At 48.1% G+C, this 23725-nt stretch overlaps 1 protein-coding gene across 2 annotated transcripts in view; it reads left to right on the top strand.

Moving 5' to 3' along the window:
- NRXN2 (neurexin 2) overlaps positions 1-22320 on the top strand; it is a gene marked incomplete at its 5' end in the record, with an annotated part of 185616 nt that extends 163296 nt beyond the window's left edge. For both annotated transcript variants that reach the window (XM_081340212.1, XM_081340211.1), the window contains 2 exons: positions 8297-8375; positions 20925-22320. In XM_081340212.1, the coding sequence (XP_081196338.1) occupies positions 8297-8375; positions 20925-21229 (384 nt within the window). In that variant the 3' untranslated portion in view covers positions 21230-22320. The remainder of the gene's footprint in view (positions 1-8296; positions 8376-20924) is intronic.
- Positions 22321-23725: the final 1405 nt, after the last annotated feature.

Here is a 23725-nt window from a genome sequence, read left to right as displayed (position 1 = left end):
GAAATGCTACAATGGTCGTAAGTGGGGAAAACGGCCCTAAGTGGCATGCACCATTGTAACTCTGAACGGCCGCTAAATGAAAAAAGTAAGGTTCTACATTTAGGCAAGAAAACCCAAATGCACAGGTATAGTATAGGTGGTACCTTGCTCAATAGTAGTAACTGTGAGAGGGATCTCGGAGTCCTAGTAGACATTCACTTAAATATGAGCCAGCCGTGTGCTGCAGCTGCCAAAAAAGCCAACACAGTGCTAGGCTGCATTAACAGAGGGATAGAATCAAGATCAAGTGAAGTACTAATACCACTTTACAAGGCCTTGGTAAGGTCACACTTGGAATGCTGCATCCAGTTTTGGTCACCACGATGTAAAAAAGATGTCGAGACTCTAGAAAGAGTGCAGAGAAGAGCAGCAAAGATGATCAGGGGACTGGAGGCTAAAACATATAGGGAACGGTTGCTGGAATTGGGTATGTGTAGTTTAACGAAGAGAAGGGTGAGGGGTGACATGATAGCAGTGTTCCAGTATCTCAGGGGCTGCCCCAAAGAAGAGGCAGTCAAGCTATTCTCCAAAGCACCTGAAAGCAGGACAAGAAGCAACGGATGGAAACTCATCAAGGAGAGAAGCAACCTGGAACTAAGGAGAAACTTCCTAACAGTGAGAACAATTAACCAGTGGAACAACCTGCCTCCAGAGGTGGTGAATGCTCCAACACTGGAGGTTTTTAAGAAGAGACTGGACAGCCATTTGCCTGAAATGATATAGGGTTTCCTGCCTGAGCAGGGGGTTGGACTAGATGACCTCCAAGGTCCCTTCCAACTTATTATTATTATTATTATTATGAACCGTCGTAAGTCGAGGTCTCTCTGTAGATCGCCCGGCTCACTTTGAGGTTTTGCGCAGCGGAGAAACGGATCCAAAAATCCAGTGTTGTTTTTTTTCCCCACTCCTAAATTCTGCTGGCAGCGCATCCCCCACCCTCTCCCCCCCCATTTTGGTTTGCTTTTTTTTTTTTTTTGCCAGAATCCTTTTCTGATCAATCTGGAATTTAAATACAGCGATTTGATGCTTTTCCATTTAAAGCTTATTTATTTTGGCCTGGAAAGACGCAAACGTGCAGCTCAGAGGGCCCCCCCAGCCCGATCGAGCCGGGCATGGGGGGGGGGGGGTTTCCTGGCCAACCCTCAGCCTTTGGAGAGCAGCGTGGAGAGAAAAAGGCTTTTTTAAAAAAAAACAAATACATACGTAAGATTTCCTTTCTCCAGCTCCAGATGATCCTACTGGGGCGATCTTTTGGGAATGCTTTGGGGAGGGGGCTGGGGGGGTTGCCCCCCCAGCTTTGCAGCTGTTGAAAACACACACACACACACACACACACACACACACACACAAAAACCATCCGGCCTCGCCCAGACACGTTTTTGGCTTCTTTTGATGGCAAGATGAGGTTTGGGGAAGTGGGGTGGGGGGAGCGAACATCTCCTCCTGCAGTTGCCATGGCAACTGCAGCAGCAGCAATTAGGCTGTCCTGGTTTTGGGGAGAAGAGGAAGGGGGGGCACCGGGAAGGGTGAGGCTAAGGGAGCTTGCAAGGAAGGGGGGGGCTGCTGCAGCTGGTGGACAGGGCCGCTGCCCCCCCCCGGAAACGCTCCATGGCTTGCAATGGCCTTGCCTTCCCCTGAAAAAAAAAACGTCAGTGTTGCCAGAGAGCAGCACACACACACAACACACAACACACACACACACATCCTTCCTTGGGGGAGTTTCCAGCATCTCCCCTCTCCCCCTTCCTCCTCTTACGACCAAAATTGGGACTGGAATTCCCATTGCTAAGCGAGGTGGGGGGCTTGAGGGATCCCGGCCCGCTTTGTCACCTTTCCCGCCACGTTTCGGTAAGCAAGTCACTGCAGCTCTTACGCGAAGCGCACGGTCGTTAAGCGAATCCAGATACCCACCCACCCACCCACCCATTGACTTTGCCCCTGGGAAGACGGCTGGGAAGGTCGCAGAGGGCAAGGCGGTCCCGTGGATGCGGCAGCCGGTCGTAAGCACAGGATGGCTTGCCGGATTTTGATCATCTGGCCCTGCGGATGTTGCACGGATTGTAAAAGGGAGGACTGAGCGTAAGGCACTTTTTTCAGGGCTGTTGCAACTTCGAGCGGTCATTAAACAAATGGCCGTAAGTCGAGGACTAGCTGTACCCCAAGGATTAAGGGACTCTCCCGCTGGGAGGTGGCGGGGAGTGTCGTCTTCAGCATTTGGAGGGCAGCAAACCTTTGTCTAAGGGACGCGGTGGCTCAGTGGGTTAGGACGCTGAGCTTGTCGATCAGAAGGTCACCAGTTTGGCGGGTCGAATCCCGAGTGCCGCGTAGCAGAGTGAGCGCCCGTTACTCGTCCCAGCTTCTGCCAACCTAGCAGTTCGAGAGCACGTAAAAACGCAAGTAGAAAAACAGGGACCACGACGGTGGGAAGGTAACAGCGTTCCCTGCGCCTCTGGCGTCTAGTTGTGCCGGCCACATGACCACGGAGACGTCCTTGGACAAGCGCTGGCTCTTCGGCTTTGAAACGGAGATGAGCACCGGCCCCTAGAGTCGGAAACGACTAGCACGCATGTGCGGGGGAACCTTTACCTTTTTACCTTAAACCTTTGCCTATATTTTTAAGGTTAGACCTGCAGAAGCTGCTGCTGCTTCTCTGGTTGTTAACTATCCTTTCAATTCTTTCAATATATTCATGGATTCCTCCAATGTCTAAAATATCTCAGCTGCAACTCAGTCGATTTCCTCGCACCCCCGGTGTGCATCCTTGCGTGAACTTGCCTGCAGAAGTGGTGGGTGCTCCATCCTGGGAGGTTTTTAAGAAGAGACTGGGCAGCCATTTGCCTGAAACGGTCTAGTAGGGTCTCCTGCTTGAGCAGGGGGTTGGACTAGATGACCTCAAGGTCACTTCCAACTCTATTATTCTGTTATTTGCCACCCGACTCCTCGCAATCCTAGCCTGTTACTCTGTTTTGCAGGGTGTCCACGCACATGCCATGTCATGCCTTTTTTTCTTTTTTTAGTGGCATTAGTGTTTCGGGGGGGGGGAGAATCTTCTTGGTTGCAAAGAAGACACGGAGGCATAGAATCGAAATCACGTGAAGTATTAGTTCCGCTTTGTAAAGCCTTAGTAAGGCCACACCTGGAATACTGCATCCAGTTTTGGTCAGCATGCTACGAAAAAAGATGTTGAGACTCTGGGAAAAGTGCAGAGAAGAGCAACTAAGGTCTTTAAAGGCCTGGAGGGTAAAACATACGAAGAACAACGGTTGCAGGGTTTGGGTTTGGCCAGTCTAGAGAAAAGAAGAACTAAGGGGGACGTGACGGCAGTATTGCAGTATTTGAGGGGCTGCCACAAAGAAGAGGGGGGGGGGTCAACTTGTTTTCCAAAGCAGCAGAAGGAAGGCAAGACAAGAAACGATAGGTGGAAACTGGTCAGAGAGAGAAGCAACCTGGAATTAAGGAGAAAGTTCCTGACAGTGAGGACAATTTACCAGTGGAACGGCTTGCCACCAGAAATCGTGGGCGCTCCATCACTGGAGGTTTTTTTAAGAAGAGACTGGACAGACGCTTGTCTGAAATGGTATAGGGTCTCCTCTTGAGCAGGGGGGTTGGACTATTTTTATTTATTTATTTATTTATTTATTTAGATTTATATACCGCCCTTTCCCGAAGGACTCAGGGCGGTTTACAGGGTATTTAAAAGAAAATCAATACAAAAGTTAAAACAAATTAAAAAAGATTAAATGAAACCCTGAGAAAAAATAAAAACCCAGTTAAAATTAAAAAATTAAAAAATATTCTCAGCCTGGGCCAGAGAGCTCGAAGAGCCAGGTCTTCAGGTCCCGGCGGAATGAACGGAGGTCGGGGGCAGTCCTAAGCTCCGCGGGCAGCTAGTTCCAGAGGGCAGGCGCCCCCACTGAGAAGGCCCTACCCCTGGGTGTCGTCCGCCGGCAATCTTTAACCGGCGGCACCCTGAGAAGACCCTCCCTGTGGGAGCGCACTGAAGTCCCTTCCAGATCTATTTCTATTCTTATTCTTTGCAACCACTGTAAGCCATTTTGCAAGAGTTGGATGGGCCTCCCCAGGCCAGCATTTTCAACACGCACACGCACCAACACACACACACACACAACCCTGTCTTGTTTTGACAAGTGCCATTATGGAGCAATTCTCAATCTGTCTGTTTTGTCACACCTCCACGCTTCCCTTTTCGGCAGGCAGCCCTTTTATCACCGCTTTTCATTTTATTCTTACTCATCTTTGTAATTAGCCCAAACCCCGCTTTTGCTACTTTTTTTTTGAGTACCTTACCATATTTACGCGATGTTGCAGCCGCGAACAGGCGCCGTAGCTACTCGTCCAAGTGAACGGCGCAGCCAGCCACCGTTCTGCTTTGCCATTTTAATCCACGGGAGTTTTTATTTTTAATCTCCTCTAATGTGCTTTCACGTAACCCTCTTTTACGTGCCTTGGGAGTAATCGGGCCGAGGCGCTTAAATAAAATAAGTACTTTGGCACAAAAGTGGGTAATTGGGTTTTGGGGGGGGGGGTTTGTTTTTTTTTAAAAAAACACACTTTAAATTGGGTTTTAAAAAATGGGAGTGTGAATGAGGCAGCCCTTTGCTTCCCGGAGAGCTGCATCCGACCCACTAAATTAGGTGAACAGAAGACTTGGCCCTCACTTTAAATGGATCCAGGGCAAAAAACTTGAGTTGCAATTCCACCCGGCTGGGTTTTGCTAGGAGCAGATGGGGGGGGGGAGACCCTCATGAGATCTCCCTCCTTAGAATCGTAACGCTGAAAAGGCTCAGATAGGTGGTTGCATTCGATCCCCAGCCCTGCTCCAATATCTAAATTCTCTTTGCAAGATAATAATAATAATAATAATAATAATAATAATAATAATAATAATAATAATAATAATAATAAGAAGAAGAACAACAACAACAACAACAACAACAACAACAACAACAACAACAACAACAACAACAACAACGTTGGAAGGGACCTTGGAGGTCATCTAGTCCAGAATTCAAACAGACAAGCACCTGCAACATAACACCCCAGACTTAACAATTGTTGATAAGAAAGACGAAAAAGTCTGGATAGCGGACGTGGCAGTGCCTGGAGACAGCAGAATAGACGAGAAAGAACTGGAGAAGATCACAAAATACAAAGACCTACAAATAGAAATAGAAAGACTGTGGCAAAGGCAAGCAAGGGTGGTACCAATAGTAACAGGCGCCATGGGTGCAATCCCAAAACAACTGGAGCACCACTGGAACACCATCATCGGCATTGACAAATGCGCCATCAGTCAATTGCAAAAGGCGGCCTTACTAGGAACTGCTTCCATCCTGTGACGTGATCTGTAATACCATCCAACATCCACATCTGCCTATCCCAGGTCCTTGGTAAGGACTCGATAGGTAGACAAAAAGGCCAAATCCAGTCTGAACATCTGGCTGACTGTGAGAAGAAGAAGAAGAAGGAGGAGGAGGAGGAGGAGGAGGGGAGGAGGAGGAGGAGGAGGAGGAGGAGGAGAAGAAGAAGAAGAAGAAGAAGAAGAAGAAGAAGAAGAAGAAGAAGAAGAAGAGGAGGAGGAGGAGGAGGAGGAGGAGGAGGAGGAGGAGGAGGAGATATAGAGGAGAAAGAGAATAAGGAGAGAAGAAAGGCTGAATAATTCAGATTTGAATGGTATCTTGAAAGCATTTTTAAAAATTAAAGCCTTGGTGGAGCAGTGGGCTAATGCCTCCTTAAGTAACACCAGCTGCCTGCAATTAGTGCAGGTTCGAGTCCCACCAGGCTCAAGGTTGACTCAGCCTTCCATCCTTCCGAGGTAGGTAAAATGAGGACCCAGATTGTTGGGGGCAATAAGCTGACTTTGTAAAAATGCCGCTTGGGGGTGTGTGTGAAAGCCCTAATAAGCAGGCATATACATAGAATGAAGGCTACTGCTAAGCTTGTAAGCCGCCCTGAGTCTTCAGAGAAGGGCGGGATATAAATGGAATTAAAATAAAAATAAAATAAAAAAATAGTCTAAAGAAAAGAAGAAATAGGGGAGACAGCGTTCCGGTATTTGAGGGGCTGCCCCAAAGAAGAGGGGGTCAAACTATTCTCCAAGGCACCAGAGGGCAGGACGAGAAACAATGGGAAGAAGGAAGGAAAATTTTATTTTTATTTTATTTTAATTCCATTTATATCCCGCCCTTCACCGAAGACTCAGGGCGGCTTACAAGCTTAGCTGTAGCCTTCATTCTATGTATATGCCTGCTTATTAGGGCTTTCATACACCCCCCAAGCGGCATTATTACAAAGTCAGCTTATTGCCCCCAACAATCTGGGTCCTCATTTTACCTACCTGGGAAGGATGGAAGGCTGAGTCAACCTTGAGCCTGGTGGGACTCGAACCTGCACTAATGGCAGGCAGCTGGTGTTACTTAAGGAGGCATTAGCCCACTGCTCCACCAAGAAGAAAGGAAGGAAAGAACGACGGAAGGAAGGAAGAAAGGAAAGAAGGAAGGAAGGAAGGAAGATAGCACTAGCCCTGAGACTCATATACTGCTTCACAGTGCCTTACAGCCCTCTCTAAGGGGTCACGTGATCAAAAGTTTGACTCTTGGCAACTGACATGTCCTTACGACGGTTTGCAGCGTCCTGGGGTCACGTGAGATTCCCCTCTTGCGACCTTCCGACAAGCAAAGCCAATGGGGAAGCCGGGTCCATTTAACAACCGTGTGACTAATTTTGACAAGCGGACTTAACAACTGTGGCAACAAAGTGGGGCAAAACTCACTTAACCAGTGTCTCACTTAGCAACCGAACATTTCGGCTCAGTTGTGGTCGGACATCGAGGACTTCACCTGTCAGCCAAAAAAATAAAGCGGCAAACCGGGAGGTTAGTGCGGCCTTGGCTGGGCCTGATCAGATTCCTCTTCCTTCTTTCCAGAAAATATTTTGTTAGAAGCACCTTCCACGGATTCAGGATCTCAGCCTCTTTGTTTTTAATCGTGCAACCGGAATACTGTGTCCAATTCTGGTCACCGTGATTGAGAAAAAGGGACCCTAGGAAAAGTGCAGAGAAGAGCAACGAAGATGCTTAGGGGTCTGGGGCCTAAAACATGAATAGTTACTTACGGGAACCAGGTGTGTCTCTAGGCTGTGGAAGAGAAGGATTGGGGGGGGCACATGAATGTAAAATATAGAACAGAATAGGAATATAACAACAGAACAGAATAGAAAGAATAGAATAGAACAGAATTAGAATAATAGAATAGAATTAGAATAGAATAGAATAGAATTAGAATAGAATAGAATAGAATAGAATAGAATAGAATAGAATAGAATAGAATAGAATAGAATAGAATAGAATTAGAATAGAATAGAACAGAATTAGAATAATAGAATAGAATAGAATAGAATAGAATAGAATAGAATAGAATAGAATGTAAAATATACAATAGGAATATAACAATAGAATAGAATAGAATAGAATATAAAATATAGAACAGAATAGGAATATAAGAACAGAACAGAATAGAATAGAAATAACAATAGAATAGAACAGAATTAGAATAGTAGAACAGAATCAGAACAGAATAGAATAGAATATCAAGAGTTAGAAGGGATCTTGGAAGTCTTCTAGTCCAGCGCCCCCCAACCTTTTGGGCACCAGGGACTGGTTCCATGAAGAGAGATTTCACCCCCCCCCCCACAGACAGTGTGTGTGTGTGTGTGTGTGTGTGTGTGTGTGTGTGTGTTCGTGTGCTGCCTGCATCCCGCAGATGGGGCTTTGCTTGTTCGCATGGACTGATTTCTGGCTTGCCAGCGAGAGTCTGGGGGGTTGAGGAGCCCTGTTCTGGCCCACCCACCCCCCCTGCTTACGCAGGAGACCCTCTACCTACCATTTCAGACCGGTGACTTTCCCGTCTCTTCTGAAAGCCGAAGAAGCAGCAGTGGGGGGGAGGCTGGTCAGAGGGAGATTCAACCGAGGGGAATTTCCTGATAGAACAATTAGCCAGTGGAACTGCTTGCCTCCAGAGGTTGTGGGTGCTCCATCACTGGACTTCTTGAAGAAGACAGCCATTCATTCTGCGTTAGGCCGGGGAGGGGTGGGGTGTGTCCCCGGAAACCACTTTGGGCTAGCGCCTCATAGCCCGACCCACCTTACAAAGATGTTGTGCGGCAGGAAAATGATTGCCCACCCTCACCCCACCCCACCCCCTTGCTGACCGCCAGCCCTTTCTCTCCCTCTCTGCAGAATTCGGACGATCTGCTGGTGGCTTCAGCCGAGTGTCCCAGCGACGATGAGGACCTGGAGGAGTGCGAGCCGAGTACCGGTGGGTCTTTTTCCAACCTTGCTGCCCCGGGACGCCCCCCAAGTCAGGAGGGGGGAGGGACTGCCCCAGCCTTGCCCAAGCCCCAGGGATGCGTTGGAGGGGGTCTCTCCGTGCAGAGACTCAAGCAGGCGACTTTTTTTTTTTTGCAAAACCGGGACCCCCCCAGTAGCGGTTGGGCACCATATGTGCCTCCTCGTTTCTGCATTCTCTTCTCTTCTCTTCTTCTCTTCTCTTCTCTTCTCTTCTCTTCTCTTCTCTTCTTCTCTCCTCCCCTCTCCTCTCGTCTTTTTTCCTTTCCTCTTCTCTTCTCTTCTCTTCTCTTCTCTTCTCTTCTCTTCTTCTCTCCTCCCCTCTCCTCTCGTCTTTTTTCCTCTTCTCTTCTCTTCTCTTCTCTTCTCTTCTCTTCTCTTCTCTTCTCTTCTCTTCTCTTCTCTCCTCTCCTCTTCTTCCCTTCTCTTTCTCCTTTCCTCTCCTTCTCTCCCCTTTCCCTTCCCCTCTCTTTTCTTCCCTTCTCTTTCTCCACTCCGTTTATCACCTCTCCTCTCCTTCTATCCCCTTTTCCTCTCTCCTCCCTTCCCCTCCTCTCCTAACCTCTTGCCCTCTCTCTCCTCTCCTCTCCTCTCTTCACACACACACAGATTCGCACACGTGCACAACAAGGTGTTCTTCTGCTTGCTGCAGTTACATCCCTTGCACACCGAATCCAGGGGCCCTGTAAATCAGCGGCAGTTCTCACTTTGTTAAAAAAAAATCAAACTTCTAGTCCTTAGCCTTCAAGTCCTGCCGAAAAGTGGAAAGGCGGGTGAAAGCACCAGTTAGCAGAACCCGCGTTAGGAGGGTTCTGCTTTTTTTTTTAAAAAAAAAATCATTTTCCTAAGGTTGACAAGAACTACAATAAGAACGATGTTGCAACAATAGCAAAAAAAAAAAGATAGATGGCTCCATCAATATTTAAAGATCAAAGAAGGCGAAAAACATCAAAAGCAAAAGCATTAAAAGACACAATGATATATATATATATATATATTTTATAAAAGACGCCGGCCTTACCTTTGAAATATAAAAGATCAAGCATGAAAGATCTTGTGGAATAAAAGCATTCTCCAACTCCGCCTAAAAATAGGGTAGAAAGAAAGCTTGTTGGACATTTCTACAGTGATAGAAACATAAAATGCGAGGCTTAAGAGGAACCCTGGAGATCATCCAGTCCACCTCCCACCCAGTATCAGGAGTTGTCACTGATTTTGAGATGGGTAGCTGTTTAAAATGAATAAATAAATAAAACTACTCTCTTAACGGGGCCTGCTCATACTTTAAAAAAATGTGAACACGGATACACTTATTATCACCACCATTCTAGCAGGATTCACATAATACACCAAAGAAAAAAAAACTCAGGTTAATGCAGAGAATGGGTGTGCTCACAATGCGTGCCATGTGTAAACAAAAAAATCTCATGAGGCTTAATTCACAGCGGCCCAGTACAAACCACAAGGTAGGAGTAGAGTAAAGTAAAATGAATAGAGTAGAGTAGAATAGAATAATATAGCGTAAAATTAGAATAGGGTAGAATAGAATTAAAAATAGAATAGAACAACCGAACCGAACAGGAATAATATAGAGTAAAATTAGAATAGAAAATAGAATAGAATAGAAAATAGAATAGAATTGAATAGAGTAGAGTAGAGTAGAGTAGAATATGATAATATAGAATAGAATAGAATAGAATAGAATAGAATAGAATAGAATAGAATAGAATAGAATAGAATAGAATAGAATAGAATAGAATAGAATAGAATAGAATAGAATAGAATAGAGGAATATAATGGAATGGAATGGAATAGAACAACATGAATAGAAGAGAAGAGAAGAGAATATGATAATATAGAATAGAATAGAGAATAGAATATGATATGATATGATATGATATGATATGATATGATAATAGAATAGAATATGATAATAGAATAGAATAGAATAGAAGGGACCTTGGAGATCTTCTAGTCCAACCCCCTGCTCAAGCAGGAAACACTATTACATTTCAGACAGATGGTTCTCCAATCTCTTCTTAAAAGCTGAATCATTATTCTCATGGTGGAGACATTTCAGGAAACTCCCCAAACCCAGCTTTGCTCCAGTCTTGCGTGTTGTGTGAATGCAGCCAATCTGCACTGGAGCTTAGATCTTGCTCCCTTCGAGCAGTGTTTCTCAACAGGAGCAGTTTTAACACAGGTGGACTTCAACTCCCAGAATTCCCCAGCCGGCATGGTTGAGAAGCACTCCCACAAGCCTGTGGGACCCAAGTCAAATCCTTCCTTCCTCTGCCCTCCCTCTTCCTGCCAAAATCAAACACTATTGGCCATCTTGCCTGGTGATTGACAAGGGAAGAAGCTGGGTATGGAAATGTCACGGGAACACAGGTAAATCCTCAATTTGTGATGGCAGCTGAACCCCAAAATTTTCAATCCTAAACAGGGAAGCTAAACAAGTTTTGCTCAGTTTAACAACCTTTCTTGCCCCCGTTGATAAGCGGTTGTGAAATTAGTAACACAGTTGTTAAAGGAATCTGATTTCCCTGTTGACTTCGCTTGTCAGAAAGTCACAAAAAGTGACCACACAACATCAGGACACTGCACCCATCATAAATACGTGCCAGGTACCTGAATTGTAATCCCGTGATCACAAGGATGCTGCATCGGTGGCTAAGTGTGAAAAACGTAGTAAACTCTGTTTTAACTGCTCCTGATTCAATAATTTTCAGATTTAATAGGCAGGATTCTGGACCTCGCTATCTCCCTTAACAAGTGGCCAAGCCTAGTTTTGAACATGTAATTGTGCTTTGGGCCAGGCGCGTAATTATTTAACGTAAATTAATGTCTTCACTCTAAATTGCCCTAAACGTCGGGAAATATTCTACTCTTTTTTATCCCCCTTTATCCACCGCATACTGACGCAAATATAAATGCATGCAAACCCTGCAATGTTAGGTGATATTTCATAGCAACGCTAATAACCACAAGATTTTGGGTCCAAAATGTGCTTATGTCATGAGGCAAATGCTTTAAACCTTTGACTTAACAGGCAATGGGTGTCACTTGTCCATAAAGTTGAGCTTTAGCATAATCCAGATTAAGAGTGTGAATGCAGATGTGTGTGTGTGTGTGTGTGTGTGTGTGTGTGTGTGTGTGACAGGAGCAGATCATTTTTGATCAATAGGACATATTCCATGCCCCAAAGTCTTAATCTGGGGAGGGCTGGGGAGGGACTCAGCAGCCCATCACCCTTGCCCATCTAAGTGGAGTTTCTTGAAGGTGCCCAGTCATGCTGGGAACCATGGGTGTTGTGATGGCAACTCATTTGGGCCACACGGCTGCATACAGATAGTCCTTGAGTTACAACCGTTCATTTAACAATGGTTCCGGAAAAGCAGCTTCCGATCCATCCACAAAGTTACGACTGTCACACCAAACCCGTCATCACGTGATCACAGTTTGTGATTTTCCCAGCTGGCTTTCTGACAAGCCAAGTCAACCGGGGGAGGGGAGGGGAAACGGACTTGCTTAGCAACCACATGGTTCCCTTAAAGACCAAGGAGACTAATCAAGGAGAGAAGCAAACCTAGCACTGAGGAGAAACTTCACAACCGTGATGAACAATAAGCCAGTGGAACTCCTCGCCTCCAGAAGCTGCACATGCTCCATCACTGTAGGAGGCTTTTAAAAGGAGTCTGGACAGCCATCTTGTCTGAGATGGTCTAGTGGGGTCTCCTGCTTGAGCAGAGGGGTTGGACTAAGGCACAGCCTCCATTCACACAAGCTGCATCAATCAATCATAATAGAGCTGGAAGGGACCTTGGAGGTCTTCTAGTCCAGCCCCCCGCTCAAGCAGGAGAACCTATTTCAGGGGTAGGCAACCTTGGCTCTTTTTTATGACTCGGGGACTTCAACTCCCAGAATTCCTCAGCCAGCATGGCTCAGCTTGGAAACCTCTCCCTTTCCCCTCAGCATGGCTGGCTCAGGAATTCTGGGAGTTGAAGTCCACGAGTCACAAAAGAGCCAAGGTGGCCTACCCTTGACCCATACCATCTCAGACAAGTGACTGTCCAGCCTCTTCTTAAAAAATCTCCAGTGATGGAGCACCCACGATTTCTGGAGGCAATTAGTGTTTTTAAACTGGGCCTTTAATTCACACAACCCATTTTCCAAAATGGAGGGCAGTCAGGAAATTTGCATGCCACCGAACCGAGGCCTTCAGTTCGTCTCTTTCCTGGGTTCAAACCCCTCCAAAACAACCCCCCTTTAACCCTAACCCCAACACCACCAGGTGCAGCAGCTGTTAAATTGTCCTAGTAAAGTGGGTTGTGAGAACCCAGCTAATAAGTGTGTGGGGGGGGGGAACAGCTGCAATCAAGTGATAATTCCAGGTGGATTTTCCTCCTAAAGTCTCAGTTCTTGCTTGTTAAACAGCAAATGAGGTTTTCTGCAGTATCCCCCAGGCACGAGGGAGATTGAGATGGCAGGAATCTGCAAATGGATGACATTTAATTGGGGTGAAATGCAGGCTGTTTCATCGTAGCGGGCAGACGAGCGAGCCGCCGTTTCACTTACTCTCCAGCTGCCCTTGTGCGTTGCCACCCGCTCTGCCATCCAAACCCAGACCAGTTTGGCTCTGCAGCTGGAGGCTTCCTTAATGAACTCACTGCCTAACCGCTGGGAATAGCTTGCTGGGGTGGTAGTGCAAGGCACGCACACGTGTGTTGCACACCTGGGGACTGTTTGCCCTGCGCTGCCTGTTGTAGGTTACAGGCAAGTAAATAGGTAGCACACAGCTTTCTGGAGCCGATGGGAGTTGTTCTCTAACCTATAGGAAAGGGTGTCAGCTGTCTTTCTACTTTTCTCACCTGGAGAGATCCCGTCAACATGCAGCTCAAGAATCCAAATCAAACTCCAGGCTCATTCCATCCCCCAGAATCTGACTGTTTATTGAATACACTGCATGGTGATGTCGAAGCAAAGCTAACTCTGAGGTGTCAACACCAATTCATAGACTCCGACAATAACTTTCCCAGCCAAAGCCCCAACGTCTTCCATAGTCTATATAAACGAGTTCACTTTGTTACGGGAACCGTCTGCTTCAAATCCACGCCTGTTATGCTGTCCTTGAAAAGGTTTCAGGTTCTCTCACAGTCTTCAGCAGAATCATAGGCGTTTCGTTTCTCCATCTAACCCAGAGGACCCCAACCTGTGGGCTGTGTGAGTGGCTGGCCTGTGCGCGCGCTTACCCCCCCCCTTGCGCTGGCACTAGCTGAGCCACGAGCCATGCGCCAGCAGCCCCATTTGTGGAGCGTGCATGCTCGCGGCTCTGTTCATGCTCATGTGTACAGCCACCTTAGTGTCTGTACACATGCGCGCATAAAGGTGCCTGGCCTTGCCTTTCCCACCGGGACACCTGATCTAACCCACTCGAAAGCAACACTCCCCCCCCTTTTCTAAAGGCAAGTTGAAACGCAGAGGCACGGAGCTGCCAAAGTTTCATCCTTGACAAATCCCACATGAAAGGACCTTGGTGCTCTCCAAGCTTGCTTGTTTTCTTGCAGACATTTGATTACCCAACTAGGTAAGATCATCAGTGCTAGTAAGGAGTGCCATTTGCTTTCATTTGTCACACTGGCAGGGCAAACCACTAAAATATAAACTTGACAGCAAACTGCATTCCTAGCACTGATGATGTTCCCTTGTTTCCTTCCTTCCTTCCTCCTCCTCCTCCTCCTCCTCCTCCTCCTCTCCACAAACCCCATTCCTTTTTATTTATTTATTTATTTTATTTATTTTATTCCCATTTATATCCCGCCCTTCTCCGAAGACTCAGGGCGGCTTACAATCTAAAGCACAAATCAATGTGCTTAGCAATTGCTACCTAATTGGGTCATGAAACATCTGCAAGAAAACAAGACAGCTCAGAGGGCACCAGGGACCCCTCATGTCAATCCTGAGTTGCAAATATTCTCCTTTATTAGATCCTAGAATCCTAGGGCTGGTCGGGACCTTGGAGGTCTTCTAGTCCAACCCCCTGCTCATGGCAGAAGTCATTATTCTATCTTGGACAAATGAATTCCTGCCCAAATTTGGGGAAGACAGCGATTACATCCTCTAGACCAGGGGTCTTCAAACCTGGCCCTTTTATGAGTTGTGGACTTCAACTCCCAGAATTCCTCAGCCAGGCGTGCTGGCTGGGGAATTCTGGGAGTTGAAGTCCACAACTCATAAAAGGGCCAAGTTTGAAGACCCCTGCTCTAGACCCCAAACCTCTGGTGTCTTTACTTATCCTTGACTTATTGAAAGTGAGCCTACAGTATTCTAGTTCAACTTTAAAACTACTTTAAAAGCACAAAAGGTGATTGCCTCACACCTAAAAGAGTTGTGCAGCATCTTAGGGAGAATTAAGATCATAATATCAGTCAGAATATTAACTCTGATTGCTTCCCCCCCCCCAGGGGATGGTCCATTGTTTCTTTACTTAACATCAGTTCAGGTTATTGCTTGCAAATTAAAAAAAAAGCCATTGCATCAAATATTGTGTGTGGGGGGGGAGGGAAATCCCTAAAAACCAACTGAAATACGATTTGTATAAAACACATACAAAAAAGTCTAAAACAGTGATGGCGAACCTTTTAGAGACCGAGTGCCCACACTGCAACCCAAAACCCACTTACGTATCGTCGGGTGCCGGGTGGGCATGGCCCATCGGGTGGGCGTGGCTGCGGTGGTAACGGCAGACTGGGTGGGACTAAAAAGTTCAATCCATCAATTCCTACTTTGCGAGATCTTTTTTTTTCCCCGCGAGAAGTTGAAATTGATTGATTGATTGAACCTTTTTTTTTTTTGCACACGGCCTAAAGCGTAAAGGTTTTATAAAACCCAGCTGAAGGCCTAGGACTGGGGCGATGGCGCGTGTGCCCACAGAGAGGGCTCTGCGTGCCACCTGTGGCACACGTGCCATAGGTTCACCACCACGGGTCTAAAACGCTACCTTAAAAATAGAATTGTGGGAGAGAGAAAAAACGCAAGAAGCTGAAGAGAATGCCATATTAACATTTGGCCCCTATCCATTAATATTCAAATTTAGATCAAAGGAAGGGTTAGGAAAAACAGAGTTGATGCTTTATCCATGTTAATTTTACTCTTGAGTTATCCTTTGCCTCGTTTCTATTTGTTCGGAGTGCCATCCATACAAGGCATTGTAGCCAGTGCGGTTTCATTGGCACAACTTCCAAAATCCGCTCCGGTTCCTGAAATTTTTAACATGGCTGAAGTTTTATCAATCCAGCCTATTTGATTAGCTTCTGCTTCAAGCGAAAAAATGGGCTAATTCTGTTTAACCTTTTAACTTAAATCAACCTAGCAAATGGTGCTGTGCAAACTCAGCGAAGGAATAAAATTAGGCCTAATGATAATCTGTTTCAAAACCTTTTTAAAAGCCGGCCTTGTCAAATGCGGTGCTGTGGTTTTACTGTTTCGGGGTTAAGATGCAGCCCAAAAACGGTGTCCTTGTCATGCTATGCTGCTCTGAGTTTTGTAGCATGGATTTTGGGAACACAAAACGGGTTCAGATACGGCCCATTATTTCCCCTCTTGCTCTCCATGAAAATCTTCCTGTTTTTTTTTTCCTGCTTGGAAATGTGTGACATGCAAAGGCTTCCGAGCGTTGTCTACCTGTGACACACCCATGATGGAGATAAAAACACAGGTTTATTTTAGCACAAAATAAACCTATGTGTGGAAATGCTCTTGCAATAACCAGGTTTATCTTGGGTTGGGCACAATTGTGCCATTCCTAAGAGATCTTCAATGTAGCTTTCTCCCTGCAATGGGGCAGCCCCTCCTGAAAAAAAAATCATTCGGACAACCAGGATCTGGGGGACTGCGGGAATTCTGGGAGTTTATTTATTTATTTATTTATTTTATTACATTTATATACCGCCCTTTCCCGAAGGACTCAGGGCGGTTTACAGGGTAATTAAAAACCAAGATACAAAAGTTAAAAACAAGTTTAAAAAGAAATTATATTTGTCCCTGTATAAATAAAACCCCAGTTAAAATAAGATTAATTCTCAGCCTGGGCCAGAGAGCTCGAAGAGCCACGTCTTCAGGTCCCGGCGGAATGAACGGAGGTCGGGGGCAGTCCTCAGCTCCACTGGCAGCCGGTTCCAAAGGGCAGGCGACCCCACTGAGAAGGCCCTATCCCTGGGTGTCGTCCACCGGCAATCTCTTACCGGTGGCACCCTGAGAAGACCCTCCCTGTGGGAGCGCACTGGACGAAGGGAGCTTGATGCCGGCAGCAGGTGTTCCCTCAAATATCCCGGACCCAAGCCATTTAGGGCTTTATACGTCATCACCAGCACCTTGAATCTCACCCGGAGGGCAACCGGAAGCCAATGCAGCTCGCGGAGTAGAGGTGTTACATGGGAGTATCGGGAGACCCCCATCACAACTCGCGCGGCCGCATTCTGCACCAGCTGAAGCCTCCGAGTGGTCCTCAAGGGCAGCCCCATGTAGAGAGCGTTGCAGTAGTCTAAACGGGAGGTCACGAGCGCATGAGTGACTGTGCGTAGGGCATCTCGGTCCAGATAGGGTCGCAACTGGCGCACCAGGCGAACCTGGGCAAAAGCCCCCCTGGTCACGGCTCCTATATGGTCTTCAAAATTGAGTCGTGAATCCAGGAGGACGCCCAAGTTGCGAGCCCTATCAACGGGGGGTAACACCTCACCCCCCATCATTAAAGATGGAATAGTCTGGTTGACCCGAGATGCCAATATGCACAGCCACTCAGTCTTGGCGGGATTGAGACGAAGCCTGTTTCTCCCCATCCAGACCTGAACCGCCTCCAGGCACCGGGACATCACGGCGAGGGCATCGCTGGGTTGGTTCGGGGTGGAAAGAAAAAGTTGGGTATCATCAGCGTACTGATGATACCCCACCCCGAAACCACGAATGATCTCACCCAGCGGCTTCATATAGATGTTGAACAGGAGGGGCGAGAGAACCGACCCCTGAGGAACTCCACAAATGAGAGACCTCGGGGCGGATCTCTGCCCTCCTGTCAACACCGACTGCGAACGGCCCAGGAGATAGGAGAACCACCGTAAAACGGTGCCTCCCACTCCCAACCCCCTGAGACGCCGCAGTAGGATACCATGGTCGATGGTATCGAAAGCTGCTGAGAGATCTAATAGGACCAGGACAGAGGAGCAACCCCTGTCCCGAGCCCTCCAGAGATCATTCACCAGCGCGACCAATGCCGTCTCCGTGCTGTGTCCGGGTCTGAAACCCGATTGGTACGGGTCCAGATAATCAGTTTCCTCCAGGAACAGAGGAAGCTGATGCGCCACCACACTCTCAACAACCTTTGCCAAAAAGCGAAGGTTGGAGACTGGACGATAGTTGAAGTCCACAAGTCATAAAAGGGCCAGGTTTGAAGGCCCCTGTGCTAGGACATCTGACCCAAAGGCAAAAGGGAATGATGGACAGGTGGTCCATAGATGCAACCTCTGTTTATCCCTGGGTCAGTCCTTTGAGCCCCTCCTGAGTCAAATGAGTTTCAGAACTCAGCTCTCACCACTCGTGCCCCGGTTTAGATGGATGTTTCTCAACCTCAGCAGCTTTAAGAGAGGTGGACTTCAAGTCCCAGAGATCCACAGCTTTCAATTATGGGACTTAAATTTTGGGAGTTGAAGTCCAGCCCTCTTAAAGTTGCAGAGGCCAGAAACACTGGCTTAGATGGTTAGCGGGAATATGTTAACAGAATAATAGGTTTGGAAGGGACCTTGGAGGTCTTCTAGTTGAACCCCCTGCTCAAGCAGGCTCTTCTTGAAAGCCTCCAGTGTTGGAGCATTCACCACTTCTGGAGGCAGGTTAACTGTTCTCACTGTCAGGAAGTTTCTCCTTAGTTCCAGGTTGCTTCTCTCCTTGATTAGTTTCCATCCGGTGTTTCTCATCTTGCCTTCTGGTGCTTTGGAAAGTAGGTTGACCCCCTCTTCTCTGTGACAGCCCCTCAAATACTGGAAGACTGCTATCATGTCCCCCATCCCACCCACCCCCAGTCCTTCTTTTCTCTAGACTGGCCATACGCAATTTCTGCAAGTTCATTGTATGTTTTAGCCTTCCAGCCCCCCCTAATCAGCTTAATTGCTCTTCTCTGCACTCTTTCCAGAATCTCAACATCTTTTTTTTTTACAATGGCCAGATAAATCTGCATCCAATAAAACTTATTTATTGGGCCTCCCTCTCTAATGACGTTGAAGTACGCTGAATTATCAACAAAGTGACCTTAAATCTCACCCGTTTCTTCACACCGTGCCATTCATTGGCCAAGTATGTCCTGAGAAAATTTCCTAACTTTCTAAGAAGGCTTCCCCCCCGTTTTTGTATTAAAAAGGAGCGGCTTTAATAATAATAATGACGATGATGATGATGATGTTGGAAGGGACCTTGGAGGTCATCTAGTCCAAACCCCTGCTCAGGCAGGAAACACTATACCATTTCAGACAAATGGCTGTCCATTCATTCTTTCTCTCTCTCTCTCTCTCTCTCTCTCTCTCTCTCTCTCTCTCTCTCTCTCTCTCTCCTTTACACACACACACACACCCCACACAGATTCTTCAAATCCCCTTTTCTGCACCTAATTATAGCAACAAGCCGGGATTAAGCTCAGATTGCCTTTTCAAGTTCATTTTGTTTTTGGTGTGTTTTTTTTTAAACTTGTATTGAGGAGGTGGTTCTTCGCTCTGACCTCTGCCATCTGTTTCCTATCTGGGGATCCTGTAGGAATATAGGGAAAACCATGACACACACCCCTCCTTGGGAGAAAAAACAAACCAACCAACCCACCCCTTAATCCCAACCACCCACTTTGAGCTGATTTTTGTACCAGGCCAGGCCAGGTCAAAACCCAGACTGGGAGTTTTGGATCCAGGATCATATTTGGAAAAGGGAAATTTTTTAAAAAAAAAATCACAGCGAAGGCAGCGCTGTGCCATCACGGCCCTGGACTGTTTTCTCTGCAAAGTCCTATCGTTGCCTCGATTTAGATCTAAAATCCTCCAATTAGCAAAGAGCTAATTTGGTTTTGGGAACCTGGAAGTGGGTGATAGGAATTTGGGGTGCAAAAAAGGCCGGGGGGGGGTTTCTTTTCGCGGTACGGGAGGAGGGAAGAGGCAAAGAAAGGGGTGCCGTTATGAAAAAGCCAAAGCAAAAGGAAATGAATCTCGGAAGAAAGCGAAATTTAAAATAACAATAATAACAATAATAATAAAAAGGCAAGATGCAGAGAGAGGGATGTTTAAAGAAACGAAAAGAAAAAAAAAGTTGTTTTTTTCCATCCAAAAAGCATTCTTACCTAGTTTTCTTTTTTGTAATTTTTTTTCTTCATGCTAATATCACACGGCCTATTTGTTGATGTAAGTTGACTGAATTCCGTGGTTTGCTCTTATTTTTTAAAAAAAAAACAGAAAGGGAAAAAAAAGAGAGAGAGAGAGAAAGAATATTTTAGTGTTTTAGCCGAAGAGGATGGGAAAAGAAAGACAAATCAGCCAGAGAGGGTTGTTACTGCTCTTAATTCTGCTGTTTTATCTGTTTTAATTTTTCTTTTTTTTTTCTTTTCCTTCTTTTCTTTCTTTTCTTTTCTTTTTTTATGGATTAAATGACTTTTTTTAATTATCCTTTATTTTGTTTTATTTTGTTCCCCCTTTGATTATGATTTCTCTAGAGAAAATAAAAATAAAAGGGAAGTCGCCAGGGATGGAGCCAGTGGGGTTTGGCTAGCTATATATATATATATCTATCTTGTGGTTAGCGCTGTCTTGTGTGGAGGTTGGGGGGGGGCCTGGCCGTGTGGCTGACCCTCTTTCCCCCCCCCTCTCTTCTCTTCCCCCTTTTCTCTCTGTTCTAGGAGGTGAACTAGTCTTGCCCATAATAACCGAAGACTCGCTAGACACCCCTCCAATTGCCACGCGCTCTCCTTTTATCCCCCTGCCTCCCACCTTCGGCCCCTTCCTAACGGTAATCGAGACCACCAAAGATACGATCTCCCTCCCGGCTCAGCCAAAAGCCCCCTGCCTGACCGACCAAGACGACAGCGACTGCGAGGAAGGCCTCGAGGCCTCGGGCTACGCCTCCGGGGAGGTTTTTGACTCCAGCCTGCCCCCTACCGACGACGAAGACTTTTACACCACCTTCCCCCTGGTCACCGATAGGACCCCGATGGGCCGGCCCGAGGCAGGAGCCGCCAAAAAGCCCCACGGATACCGCCCCAACCTTAGGACAGGATTGCCGGCGTCCCCGTCCAGCCCACAGCTCCTGACCTCCTCCTCCTCCTCCTCCTCCACCACTTCTCCCACCCTGCTCCACCGCATCCCCGCCGGCAAAATGAACAACCGTGGGCCCCACCCCGAACACTTCCCCCCTCTGCCCACCTCCCTCGTGCCCGACCAGCTCAACCGGGCCAAGTACCCCGTGATAACCTCTTCCCCCGATTTCCACAATCTGCCCACAGCTAACCCCACCGACCCCGGGGAGAGGGGTCCCCCCGGCGCCGTGGAGGTGATCCGGGAGTCCAGCAGCACCACCGGCATGGTGGTGGGCATCGTGGCGGCGGCCGCCCTTTGCATCCTCATCCTCCTCTACGCCATGTACAAGTACCGCAACCGGGACGAAGGCTCCTACCAGGTGGACCAGAGCCGCAACTACATCAGCAACTCGGCGCAGAGCAACGGCACGGTGGTCAAGGAGAAGCCGGCCGCCGCCCCCAAAACGGCCAGCAAAAGCAAGAAAAACAAGGACAAGGAATATTATGTCTGAGGCCCCCTCCTGTCCTGTCCCCCCCACCCCGCCCAGATCCCTGCGTGCGCCAGAGAGAGACCCACACCCGAAGGAAGCGCGCAGCGAGACTTATCCAGACATGCATCTCTTTCCCCCACCCACCCACAAAAAAAAACACGAAACACTTTTTCTGCAGAGGAGACCTCCCAAATTGCCTCTCTGCCTCCTCTTCCTCCTCCGGGGGGGGGGGAGGCAGCCGCTGTTCCAAACGGGCCCCGTGTCGCCCACCCTCTTGCGTTCGCTCATCTCGTTCTCCTTTTGCGCCCACCCCTCACAGGAAGACAAACACCCCCTTCCCTCCCAAACAAACAGCAACAATAGAGAGAGAGAGAGAGAGACCGCGGAGGTGGAGAAGCTTACAGGGCCACCCACTCCCCTCCTATCGCCCTTGACCTCCCAACCCTGCAGGGTCATCGTTGTCGTTCTTCCCCTAGGCAGACTTTAAAGGCAAGTGGACGCTCCCCCTCCCTCCCTCCCCTCCCCCGTTTGAAGGAGGGGTTGCCACTCGGCCGGAAGAGTGATGGATGGTGCCTGGACCGCACGAGGAGGCTAAAAAAGGGGTCGTGGGGGTGCACAGAAACTCATATACACATACACCCAGGTGGGAACTGCAGCCGGGATGATGCCTAGCCAGCCCCAGGTAGGCAGGCGGCCGGGCAGGTGGATTGTGGTGCTCCCCCTCGGCAGAGTTTGGGCCCTTGATGGAGGTGGAATAAATGAGGGTCCCTCTGACCACCCCACGACCACCCCCAGCTACTCTGAAACAAATCCCCGGCCGGAGCCAGGCCCGATGTCCAGACTGGCCAAGGGGGAAAGGGGACAGAGACCCCCAAGCCCATCTCCTCGTCCTCCCTGTTCAAAAGGTGCCCTGGTTTAACCCCAGGCCTGGCCTGGCCAGCAGCACACACACACACACACACACACCACACCACACCACCTTCCCCTCATCCTTTAAGCTTTGATTACCTGGGAGGACAGCCGAGAAACGCCAAGAGAAAGCCGGGCACCAGGGCGATGGCGGCCCAATCTCACTCCTGATTCTCCAAAAGTCAACCGGATGGTCCCGACTTGTTCCCCAAAACTGGGGGGGGAGGGGAGGGGTGTTTCCAAATCACTCTGGTTTTCTTTTTTTAAAATATATTTTAAAAAGGGGTGGGAGGGGGTTTCTAATAGGTTTGACGCCCATGACTCCATGCCATTGTGAACCAAGTTGGGGGGTGGCGTCGTGTCCCTGGTAGCCGAGCGGGACCGACGTCGCCCCAGTTTCGGAAGGATTTCGACGCCCCATCGGCCACGCCTCCCGCCGCCGTCCTTCCTCCGTCTCCCTTCGAAAACAAGGTGCTATATTGTGTTCCTTTCTTTCCAAACGGTGTTAAAAGAAACGAGCATGTCAGATCACGAGTCGGTTTTTTTAAACTTTTGTTTTTTGCTTTTGTGAAAAACCCGGGGGTGGGGGACAGGGCGGGAAGGGGCAAGGGTGCCCGGAAATCCCGACCTCGAGCAAAGCGGTTCTGCATCGTCGACGCCACGGATGTTTCCCCGAAGATCGGTGGGGCAGTGAGGTATGATTTGGGGTAGGGCCCCCCTCCCCCACACTCGACTGCAGCCAACTTCCTGGTTCTGCCAAAACTAGAGGGAGCAGAGAGCCGACGCAAAGGGAAAGCCATAGGTAACTCTAATCGGAGATCTATCTATAAATACGTCTTTATATATGTACAGAGAGACCTGTGTTTCTGAACCGTAGGCCTTTGGAGAGGGGTGGACTTCAACTCCCAGAATTCCCCAGCCAGCAACGCTGGCTGGGGAATTCTGGGAGTTGAAGTCCACCCCTCTCCAAAGGGCTATGGTTCAGAAACATTGATGTAGAGTGATAAATAGCTTTATAGAGGTATATGAGATATACAGAGTACAGTGTGCATAAGCTATCCAGAGTTTAAATAAGGAGGGGGCTCTTTGGGGAACAGGGGAATCAGAGGAAATGTGGGGGGGGGAGGACCACAAAGATGGGAAGATGGAAGGAGTCGCCTGGACCTTTGAAAGGGAGGGGGAAGGAGTTCAGCCCTCCCCCCCCCAAAAAAAAACACTTCTTGGCGTCTCAAGAAGTTAGGCTGGGCGATCTCCACCTTTGGTGCGCCAAGCCAGGATTGCTCTGTTTTCCCTCATACAGTTCACGCAAGCGACCGACCCACCTGGCCCTGATCAGCAATGGGCAAACAGTGGGAAAACGAGGCTCGGGTTGTGGGAATCCAATAGGGAAGGGACAGAGGAGGTCCACGGCTCTTCTTGAGAGGGAAAGTGGACTTGGGGGCAAGCGGAGGTGGGTCTGGGACTCTTCCAGGCAGCAGAGGGGGAATCGGAGCAGGACCCCCCTATTTGAGAAGGGACAGGGAAGATGGAAGACCCGGCCTCGGTTTCTCTCTTCTGCCTCTTGTCTTGCCACGCTTTGCCCGCCCGCAGAACTCCATTAAGAGTCAG

This window comes from Vipera berus, assembly GCF_964194415.1.
Source record: "Vipera berus genome assembly, chromosome: 16".
NCBI classification, from domain to species: Eukaryota; Metazoa; Chordata; class Lepidosauria; order Squamata; family Viperidae; genus Vipera; species Vipera berus.
Note: the sequence above shows the minus strand (reverse complement) of the source record. Positions and strands in the feature narration are given on the sequence as shown.